General features: G+C 39.4%; 1 protein-coding gene across 2 annotated transcripts in view; it reads right to left on the bottom strand.

Annotated features, from left to right (window-relative positions):
* PLPP1 (phospholipid phosphatase 1) overlaps positions 1-12013 on the bottom strand; it is an 85759-nt gene that overhangs the window by 18453 nt on the left and 55293 nt on the right. For both annotated transcript variants that reach the window (XM_039244535.1, XM_039244536.1), the window contains exon 3: positions 10339-10619. In XM_039244535.1, coding sequence (XP_039100466.1) covers positions 10339-10619 — 281 coding nt within the window. The remainder of the gene's footprint in view (positions 1-10338; positions 10620-12013) is intronic.

Here is a 12013-nt window from a genome sequence, read left to right as displayed (position 1 = left end):
TGGCCAGCTCCACTTCCCACCCTGATGCAGATCATGAAATCACCACTAACTCTTTGCCACCGGGGTCAAGAAGGATGAGGCTCAAGGCAACAGTACAAGTGTCTTTGCTATGATACCAATACAAAACCTGAGAGGTGCACTGATGTGGATGTCGCCGGTGGCAAGAGAAAAAGCAAAAGCCCCCACAAATATAAAATTATTAAAGCCCAACAGGAAGCTGGCCAGACAGGTCACTCTCCATTCCTTTCAGATTAGAGCAAGCAAGTGACATCGCACCTGAGCATATGTTACCAGAGGACTAGCAGATGCCATGGCACTTCTCACACAAACTTCCCACCTACCCACTCGACAAAGCAGCAGAGTCGCATTTCCTTTAGTATCTCAAGCCCTTCTTCATCAGAAGAAAAGAAAGCTTAGATCATCCAATATTTAGGTAGCCATGTTAGTACATTACAACTGAGTGGAGGAAAGCTGAGTATTTTTTACAAGTATAAAAACAAAACCACACCCACAATACTCTCCTGCTGACTTAGAGCCCCACCAACTACTCCGGAACCATCACCATCTGCTACCCAACTATTAGAATTCCCAATATATACCATGTTTCGTGGTCTCTGTGTTTCTTCATCACTGTGCCTGGAATGAGCCTCCCAACTTTGATAATTACTCCACAAGAGTCAATTCAGCCACTATTTCCTCCAAGACACCTTTCTTCAACACTTTTCTCCAAAAAGGAAAGAAACCTCTATCAGTGAACATATCTATCCCTGCATCCACCTTCTACATTAAATCATCTGTTGTAGTACTTTCTTCCTCCATTCCACCCAAAGCTGGATAGAGCCAAGACAAGACTTATAAACAGGACTGTCTGGGTTTTTTATTTTAATTATCACATATGTTCATTAGAAAAATTCGGAAAGTACAACAAATCAAAAGAAAAGCTGCTGAAAAACTCCCAACCTCCCTGAGATCCCATCTTTTTTTCCTTATTTTTTAAGAATTATTATTTATCTGAGAGAGTGTGTGTGAGAAGGGGGGGGAGAGAGAGAGAGAGAAAGGGAAAGAGGGGGGGAGAGAGAGAGAGAGAGAGAGAGAGAGAGAGAGTCTTAAGCAGGTTCCAGGTTGTGGGGAGCCCCACGCACGGCTCAATTTCAGGACCCTGGGATCATGACCTAAGCTGAAATCAAGAGTCAGATGCTCAACTGACTGAGCCAGCCAGGTGTGCCCAAGATCCCATCTTGTAGCCCTAACACCCACCACCATTATATCAAGCATAAAGTACGTGCTCAATACATTTTTTAACCTAAAAGAGAATCTAAGGTCTTGATGATAAATGGATTGTCATGTAGTTATCCCAGAAAATGTAAAATTCTTACTTTTCATATTTTAAATGTCACAAACAAATCCACCTCCCCTGCCCTGACACCCACCCTGCCAAAGGACCAAGAGGGTATCATGTTAATGGCTTCCCAAAAAAGTATACACCTTAACTATCTTGTGTTTTGAGTTGTAAAAAATGCATCAAATAAAACTAAGGAGGGGCGCCTGGGTGGCTTAGTCGGTTAAGCGTCCGACTTTCGCTTTGGTCATGATCTTGTGGTTCGTGGGTTCGTGCCCCGCGTCTGGCTCTGTGCTGACTGCCAGTTCAGTGCCTGGAGCCTGTTTCAGTCTGTGACTCCCTCTCTCTCTGACCCTCCCCTGCTCACGCTGTCTCTCTCTCTCTCTCCTAGAAATAAATAAAAAACATTAAAAAAAAATTTTTTTTAAATAAAAAAATTAAAAAAAATAAAACTAAGGAGCTATGTTATCTTTGTGTATGTCTTCTTAGCTAAGCCTATGCCAGTAATCACAGCGAACCACATGAGGTAAGTTATCTGCTTTTATCATCTTACCTCTAATGTGTTTTCCCCTTAAGAATGGTTATAAATTCTGACTTTATCATCACAGGTCAGAAGAATTAGGAAGTCTAATCCAACACCCCTGCTCTTTTCACCCTTCTGTAAAAACTGTGAGCAGTGTCAGTGTATGTTAGCTTAAACATGCAGTGTACCTAAGGCCTCTTCCCAAACATGTGGCAAGCCTATCAGTAATGTGTGTAAAATACCCAGAAACCTTTTTTACATTATGAACAAAGGCAGTCAGACATGTGAAACAAATGATATCCATAATGAAGAAGTAACAGATATATTCTGTTGTAAATTTTTTAAAAAAGTTTTAAAAGCATTCTCGGGGCACTTGCTGGCACATAGTTAGAGATGGAACTCTTGATCTCGGGGTTATGAGTTCTAACTCCATTTTGGGTATAGAGCTTACTTAAAAATCCTTAAAAATTATTTTAAAAAGGGAATTCTCAAAGCAAATACAAGTGGGCAAAAAATAAAAACAAAATAAAAGAAAAACAAGGGATGACAAGTAAGAAAAAGGTTTTAAACACTGTCTGAATCCTATTGTTCACTGCCTAGAGGAAGATTTTCTCCATTTAAAAAAAATGTTTATTTTTATTTTTGAAAGAGAGAGAGGGACAGAATGTGAGCAGGGGTGGGGCAGAGAAAGATGGAGACAGAATTCAAAGCAGGCTCCAGACTCTGAGCTGTCAGCACAGAGCCTGACATGGGGCTCAAACCGACAAACCATGAAATGATGACCTGAGCCGAAGTCCAAAGCTTAGTTGACGGAGCCACTCTAGATTTTCTCCATTTTTAAAGGATTCATTTATATCCTTCAACAAACTAAAAATCCTGAAAGCCACTCATCTTCATGAATTTCCAAACAATACCTCAGAAGCAAAACACTGCAGTTGCAATAGACAACATAAGAAAAAAAAATAATGGTTAACAGGATACAAAGAAAAAAGTTAACCAATCCTATAATCTTGCTCTCAAGTGCATATATAAATTCATTTATTACATGAAATAAGGTTTGTTGAGTCAGCCAGCAGTGAGGTCCAAGATTATGCCTGTCTACCAAGCTCACAGGTGATATCCATCCTGCTGGTCAGAGCAGAGGACCACACTCTGAATGACAAGGAGAGAGGAATGAGAAAATAAAAAGATAATTTTGAACTTATTGAGTAGGAATACTCTTAGGTTTAAGTAAACAGTTTGGGCACTTTGTGGAGACAGTCACATCGAATGCTGATGCTTTTCCTTTTCCTGTTCACTTATTACAAAAGCTACTTAAAACAGAAAAATACTGTTTTCTTTAAAATCACATGAAGAAGGGCCCCTGGGTGGCTCAGTCCGTTGAGTGTCTGACTCCTGACTTTGGATCAGGTAATGGTCCCAGGGTAATGGGATCAAGCCCCACACAGTTATCTACCCTCAGCACGGAACCTGCTTAAGATTCTCTCTCTCCCTCTCTCCCCTGCTCACAGTCTCTCTCTCTCTCTCTAAAAGTTAAAATTAGAGAGATATAAAAAAAAAAAAAAAAAAACACACAAAGAAACATTTCAATGATCTCTGAAAAATAAGCCAACACGACACCAAAATCAAGTTTGTTTTACTATTCACAAATTCAACTCACATCCTAACCTCTCAATAAAAATACTTATTTTCTAATTAAATGAAAATGCATGTTGGTCACATTCATTCGGCATGGAAACTCAAGCTTTATACCATCCCATCTGTGAGATTTATCATTATGTTTTAATCTGGAAAAAATACTCATTGATGTGTCTATGAAACTTTTTTTCATATTTCAAAGCTGGCAATGTGGAATTCAAACGTTCTAAGGTGAAGGTACAAAGCATCAAGATAAACCAGCTGATGATGTGTTCATGTGATTCAGTAACCTTTTAACGTTTAATGCCCAGCACTGCTTGATTTATCAAAACCTAAGAATTTCTTTCATCTTAATATATCCACTGCCTCCTACATTCTAACTCAAAAACTGAAGAAAATCCAAGATAAGTTCAAGAAGTACCCAAAGTTGATATATTTGTTCATAATTAACTCTATATTACCATTTAAAAAAGGCAAAGCAGATGGCTGTTTTTAGCTTGGGGGGTGGGAAGGTTGGTTCTAAAATACAAGATGATATACATATATTTACCAATAAATAGCGGCAGGAAGTCACTGAAAGAAGGGATCTTATCATTACAACTGTGCAATCAACCAAAATAAAGTCACACGTCAAGGCAACTAATTCTGCATTCATAAAAGAGAAGCAAGGACCGAGTTTAATCTCAAGGCAGAAAAAAATCTCTTGCTTTTTTGCCACACTAAAACAAAATTATATGGCATGTATAAATGCAGCACAGCCTAAACAAAAGTATGCATAAGAAAAGTATATAGCTATTTAACTAGGTATCATGTTATGTAACTTCATTTTTATTTCTTAACAAAGTTTCCTTAGCCTTAACTGCCGCAGACTGCCTTTATAAATTAACAACTGACAAACAAAACCCCCAAAATGATATCAGTTTTTACTGAAATTAAGTCTACTAAAACACTGCCTGTATACCCTAATCCTGCCTGCCTCTGATCATGCTACTGCTCCCGGACCTGAATACACACCCCACCCCAATTCTACACATTCAGACCTTTCCCTCCAAGTTGTCTCCTCGACCAGAAGTGGTATGACTACCCTCTGATTTCATTGAGGGTTTTATCTTTACACCTTCAAGCATGTATCTGTTCTATCACACATACAATCTCCAAACATGTCGCAGCTCCCGGCATAGTGAGCACTATGACAGCAACTTGCACACCTTGGTAGCTTCCACAGTGACTAGGACTAATCCGTAGGTGAATTTAGTAACCTCAGAGATAGGATGAAACCATGATTCTCAGATGAGGAGCCACAGCACCATTGGGGAAGGTTTTAGGAATGCAAATTCTTAGGCTCCATGTGATTCCAATATTACTATAACATAAGAAACACTGGGGCATCAGGCACCTGGGTAGCTAAGTTGGTTAAGCGTCCCACTTTGGCTTAGGTCATGATCTCACAGTTCGTGGGTTGAAGCCCCATATCAGGCTCTGTGCTGACAGCTCAGGGCCTGGAGCCTGTTTTGGATTCTATGTCTCCCTCTCTCTCTGCCCCTCCCCTGCTTGCACTCTCTCTCAAAAATAAATAAATGTTAAAAAAAAGAAAAAAGAAGAAAGAAAGAAACACTGGGGTAAAAAGAGTTGGCATGAGAGTGAGGTAACAGTCACAGCTACAACAGAAACTGTCACATACTAACATCGAGAACAGAGGAAGTGGAAGGAAGAGGTGCTGGCCTTGAAGTCACATTCCTTTTAAATGCACTAATAACTGATGTCCTTTCAGAGAATGAAGGATCTTTTAAAATCATCCTCTCTTTCAGGGTGCCTGGGTGGCTCAGATTAAGCATCTGACTCTCGGTCTCTGCTCAGGTCACAACCTCACGGTTTGCCAAGTTCGAGCCTTTCAGGCTCCGTGCTGTCAAGTATGGAGCCTGCTTAGGATTCTCTCTCTCCCTTTCTCTGGCTTGTACTTTCTCTCTCTCAAAATAAATAAATAAACTTAAAAAAGTTGTTTTAAATTATCCCCTCTTTTATTCTATATGTTGCTTTTTCCATGTAGATATAAAACAAAAACAAAGGCTGTCTTCTAGCTTACTGATACACAAACAAGAAGTATAGATAAACCCGAATAAATGTTTCTGAAAGATAAAGTATCCCATAATGTCTACAATTAGACTACACAGAAGAAGCCATTCTCTCAGAGAACAGAGGCAGGTTATACCAGGAACTTAATACCACAGCTAATCAGTGTAATTTTAATGGGTTTTCACTATTACAGAAGGCACTCCCTCAAAATTTACCTTTATTTACCTGCATGGGGGTTTCTTTAAAAAAAGACAAAAGGAAAATTATGTCTCATATTCAACCAAATATATCATAAACATCTATGTAATACAAAGTGGCCATAATCCAAAAGAAACAACTTTGTACTGAACATCTCATCTATATAGCCAAAGACCAGTGACTTAGAAACAATCAGGAACACTGAGTCTATGCTTAAGCAAATTTAAATAAAAGCCCAAAGTGGCACCTGGGTGGCTCAGGCAGTGGACCGTCAGACTTTGGCTCAGGTCATCATCTCACAGTTCCTGGATTCTAGCCCCACATCAAACTCTCTGCTGTCAGCACAGAGCCTGCTTTGGATCCTCTGTCTTCCTCTCTCTCTGGCCCTCCCCCACTCATGCTCTCCCTTTCTCAAAAAGAAACATTAAAAAAATATTTTTTAATAAATAAATCAAGCCAGAAAAAAGAGGTGATTCTCTAAAAGACAACAGTTTCTATCACAAATAGAGCAGCTGTTAGCAAGCTCTCTTGCTCAACTACAGAGCCCAACTGTTAAAACCAGAAACAGATAAGACCGATTAACTGATGCTCTAACGAAAACCCGCTGTGCTTATTTCTTACCACACTTTCTTAAGGCACGGACGAAGACATTTTGCAAAGACCTGAAGAGCCCAACCACCAGACCAGAAAAGCCTTGATAACAACATCCCACTCGTCCTCTTCCCTACCCATGATGGTGGGCTGAACACATACTGACCCCCATCCACAATCACCCACTCCCTGCCTGCTCGCTTGCACGTGTCCTCCCAACCTCTCTCTCTAACTCTGAAGGTGTCCATCCTGCTGGTGGAGGGGTCAACGTTGGCGAACCCACCCAAGAGCTGTCCAGTCCCTCCCCTCCTCCCCAGGGATTCCTGGCACCAAACAATTGGCCCCAGTAGCACCAGGGCTCACCCACTCATTCCGAGTTAGTGGCAGTGACAGATCATTCAGTAACAAAGCTAGTCGTACACAATCTTAAATTCACCTTGCCTTACATCCAGAGATAACAAATGTCATGTGAGCTTGTAGTCCCACCAACCATGGGATATAAAGCACTGGTTCAAAGTGTGGTCCTGAGACCAAGCACAGAGGCAGCAGCATCCTGGAGTGTGTTAGGAACACATCTTCTCAGCCTCCAACTCCACTTCCCGAATTAAACACCTGACGATGAAACCTAGAAATCTGTAGTTTAACAAGCCCTCCAGGTGATTACAATGAATCAGTAACACTTAAGAGCCATTGGTCTAAAGATTCTCTTTGAGAGCATCTCCTTAGGATTCTCTAAAGAGAACCTTTACCTGAGCAGACTGCTACAGGTCTGAACTACCTAGGCTCATTAGTAATTTCTTTCCACAGACCGAAAGTAATGCTATTCTCTTTGGCATAAGCAATGGCAGTTGGATGTCCCACAGTTACAAGTATAGCCTTCATTTATAGTAAATCCCTAGGTATTAATTTTAAATTAATATTTAAATTTAAATATTACATTTAAATTTAAATGAAGAGAAGCTTTCTGGATATCACAATGAGTAAGTACTCTACTCTAGTCCATTTATGTTCTCACTTCTATGTTTAGGACCCAAGGCCACAAATGAATCCTGGTAAAAGTCCATCAGTAATATGAGAGCACAGGACGGTGCACACAGACAGGAAGGGCAGAGGGAGTAGAAGGGAATAGAAGAAAAGAGAACAAATGGGGGGGGGGAGGGGAATCAAGACCAAAAGCCAAATTGTAGAGTACTCTCACCCCTAGATGTAACTCTGACTCATTTATCGTCAACAAAAATGACTCATTTTGGGTGCTTATGTTCCCTTCTTTCCAACATCAAGCATTATAATTTTATAATTAAAATAAAAGTACAGGGGGCAGGCTGTGGAGACAAACATATTAAAGGAGATTACACTGTAATGCTAATTAATATATTACAGACGATGTCTAGACTGAAATGTTTTTGCATTTTTGGCATCCTGACTTGTAAAATTCAACAAAAGCAACAGGAAAGCCTGAATCCAACCAAATTATGCTCCACGATAGAATAGCAAAGCAAAGCCACAGTTATGCACCAATGTTACAAAGCTCTGAAACCACAGCAAAAACTAAATTATGATGGAAACACTAATGGAAATCACATTTTTCTCAGAAGACATAATTTTCTTAAAATTTCATTTCTAGGTTTGATTTTCCTTATTTCAGAACCCAAAAGCTTACCAACAGATCTCATTGAAAATGTGGGTTGCTGAAGAAACTTTAAAGGGCAAAGTGCTAAAAAACCTACATATACTTGTCATCAAAGTATAATGGTACATGTTGGGCAATTTAGATATAGTAGGAAGAGACAGATTATAGGACATGTATGGACTGAAAACTGTGACTACTTTTATACTATTTAAAATAAATTATATTATTTCACATTTTATCCAAATGGCCTATGTAAGAAAGAAAAATCTCTCAATAATATATATTGTTGTGTTACAGGGGGGCTCAGTCAACTGACTGTCCGGCTTCAGCTCAAGTCCTGATACGGGGCTCGTGGGTTTGAGCCCCGTGTCAGGCTCTGTGCTTTCAGCTCGGGAGCTGGAGCCTGCTTCAGATTCTGTTTCCCTCGCTCTCTGCCCCTCCCCAACTCGTGGTTGGTCTCTCTTTCTCTCTCTCTCTCAAAAATAAACATTAAAAATCTTTACAAAAAAGATATATTGTTACAAAAAAATTTTTAGTAAAGTTTTATGCAGCTGAACCAGAGAAACAGTACATGTATGAAGAGTCTGTGTCCTTTACGAATCAATTGTAATGGTATTTTCTGGAGTTTAGGTAAACCTTTATTACCTGGTGACTTTCTTAAATCCCCTGGCCAAGAGAAAACATTAAAAGAGTTTTTCTATTTTCTGCTGGGTGATGCAGGAAAGATATTAGAGAGACAGGCATGGATAGTCCTCTCTACTTCCCTGTGTCTTCAAACTCTTCAGCAAAGGTCAGCTAACCTCCTAGTCACTAAATCTGAGACCTTTCCCTCAGACACTGTAGTGTTTCCAGAGGAGAGAATGAGACCTCCATGTCTCACACCCTAAGAGCCCAGTGCTGATATTGTTAATTTCATTACTCCTCAGAGCCACTTCTGCACCATTCTTCCTCTAGCCCTCATAAAAACGCTTGCTTACGTAAATTCAAATCAACAATACCACGTTCTACTATCTACTTCTCAATTGCCTCTTGCATTAGTCACTTCTCCCTCCTTCATTGAGACTTTATACCCCTCTATCAGTCCTCCTATGATAACCTCAAAGCTTGCTGTTCAGTAGCCTCTCTATTCTCTGGCCTCAGTATCAACAAGGAGGTTCCCTTCCACTGCCGTCACTTGTTTAATGTATGTCCTCCATGCTAGACTAAGCTCATGAAGAGGAGAACCAGAGCTGTCTAGTTCACTGCTGAATCTCCTGCACACAGCACAGTGTATACTCTTAGTTGAATAAGGAATTCTCTCATCCCTACTAAATGTAAAAATTAGGAGCTACTACAAAGCCTGTGTAGCTCATAAGAGAACCAACAGGGATAATAAAATGTCTGAGAATCATTTATGACCAACAGTCAAAGGATGTTTTAACCAAAAAAAGTATTTGTTGGATGATGAATAACTAAGGTAAAGTGATAGCTACTTTTTTTTTTCATTTTTTTTAATAGTTTGTTTATTTTTGAGACAGAAAGAGACAGAGCATGAGTTGGGGAGGGGTGGAGAGAGAGGGAGACACAGAATCTGAAACAGGCTCCAGGCTCTGAGCTGCCAGCACAGAACCCGATGTGGGGCTTGAACCCACAAACCACAAGATCATGAGCTGAGCCTAAGTCGTATGCTTAAACCAAAGAGTTGGACCTTTTGGGTTCCAAACATTCTATTTCATTCATGCCTAATAGTGCTCCAGGGGTAGAAAGGAGCCCACCAAGGGTATTATAAGAAGGCAACATGAAGACCAAAAGCTGTCAAGATATGAAGGTTCCTTATAAAAATAATCTCTAAGAATACTAAGGTACTTAATACACAACTGGACTTCATCAAAGTCAGCGAACTATAACCCCTGAAGCAGTCACTGTTTCTGTTAAAAAAACTTTTACTGGAATATAACCATGGCCGTTAGTTCAAGGACTGTCTGTGGTAGGTTTTTCCTGGTACGACAGCACAGCTGGACAGCTGTCAAATTAACCAAATGGCCCACAAAACCTAAAGTATTTACTGTCTGGTGCCTTAAGAAAAAGTTTGCTGGTCCTGAAGTATATGACATACAAAGTTCATTTTACATTATTATTCACTGGAGATGCAAAAACTTGGATTAAAATGCTCTTAAAGAGAAGGTAGGGCTAAAATGGGGGAAAAAAGAATAAGTAAAGATAATGGGTCAATATATGGTCTTACTTCACCTCAGTGATTACACTATTTCTCTCCTTAAGCTAGTGGATGGCTCACCTTCCAGTCTCTGCAATCTTCTTTTCCAAGAATACCCAAGATAAAACAAACACTAAAGTTTTAACACGTACCTGCCCTCCTTCACTTTTTGTGCATTCCCTCGACATATGTAGTTTTCAATATAACCAACACTGCAGTTGATTTTTGACCAATCTGGGTCACAAACATCCAGGAAGTGAGGCCGCAGTCTGCCTATTGAATACTTGGCAATGTCAGTCAGGGACTGACTAGCACCTGCACCAAATAAAAAGGTTCCAATGGCTTTGTAAATAGTGGCTATGTAGTTATTCCTGATAAAGGAATTCGAGTGCAAGAGGTTATAGTAAACAGACAGGGCCTCTCCAACAATCATCTGAAAAAGAAACAGAAAAATAGTATGTTAAAGTGGAAACCAGGCACTTTAAACAAAATAGAAAATAGAAAACAAAATGATAAATCACAGTAAAATCTGTATTTTAAAACCACCGGTTGTTTTTCATTTGCAAATGGAGAGTCAGTTAGGATAGCTAATTCTAAACCATGAAAAAGGGCTCTAGATGAATTGTGCATACTGCTTAAAAAGCAATGGCCAAAACAATCTCAAAGTCTACCTGAAACAACAGACCTTACTTCTTTTCTTGTACTCAAATACAGTGGGTTTTAAAAAGCAGACAATGATGTATCACGGAGGACAAAACCCATGTTTGTTAAAAGAAGACAAACTTCCTAAATTAGAATGTCCCTTATATAGTACTTTTATCTGGCAGTCCTAATTTTTATCAAACATTCCTCTGAGTCAAACATATTCATCATATCTTCAAAAGTAAAACAGTTTCAGGGAGTAAACTAATATAAAAGCAGAGGTCTAACACGGAGGCCAAAGGGTACAGAGGGCATTGATCTGCTGACACAGCCTCCCAGTCCCGCCTCTGGAGACTCTAGGCCTGGCTTTCTTAACAAGTCTCATTAACTGACCAAACGTACATTTGATGGTCTCCTTGTCCAAGAAAACATTTCAAGTGAGTGACTCTTTCCTCTTTATTTTTCACTGACTTTGGTTTTCACTAAAAGTAGAGACAACAATGCCCCCCTAGATTCCAGTAGAGCATGTATCAGCACATGCCACTGTAGTGAGTTTAAAGGCATAAAATGACTTCCAAATACTTGACCAGCTCACAGAGCAAAACCCTGAGAAATCCAAAAAATACTGAAAGTCAAAATTGTAAAAAACTTACATGTGCTGATAAAAACAATCCACATTCTAGCCACTTGAGACCAAAATAAATAGTTAAACGACAAGAGTCAGCTTGCTTATATTGGGGGAAGTGGGGAGATACAAGTCACAAAGCTGTGCTTAATATATAAACTAGTTTTGTGGCTTTGTCTTAAATTTTCATTAACAATTTTACAGAAAATTCAAACATTCCATTTAGTGGAGATAATTTCCAATCATCTTCAGGGAAGGCCTTATCATAGGTAAGATAAATAGGTAAAATAAATGATTGTCTTCTGAAAGAGATTTCTTCATCTGGCTCCATGGCTTCTAGAATTCCACAATTAGAATGTTAAAACTCTGACAAATAGACTATGAATTCTACAAAAGCAAGAACAAAGTTTTACTCATTGAATAGAAAGCTAGTACCACCATGGTGGCCTAAAACAGAGCAGGTGGTTAATAAATTTTAATTAAAAGTGATGCCTCTTAGGTAACAGGTAAACACCCTTAGTTTAAATATTAAGCCCCACAGAAACACATTCCTCATTATA

This window comes from Hyaena hyaena, unplaced genomic scaffold (genome assembly GCF_003009895.1).
Source record: "Hyaena hyaena isolate Hyena2069 unplaced genomic scaffold, ASM300989v1 scaffold_241, whole genome shotgun sequence".
Taxonomy (NCBI): Eukaryota; Metazoa; Chordata; class Mammalia; order Carnivora; family Hyaenidae; genus Hyaena; species Hyaena hyaena.
Note: the sequence above shows the minus strand (reverse complement) of the source record. Positions and strands in the feature narration are given on the sequence as shown.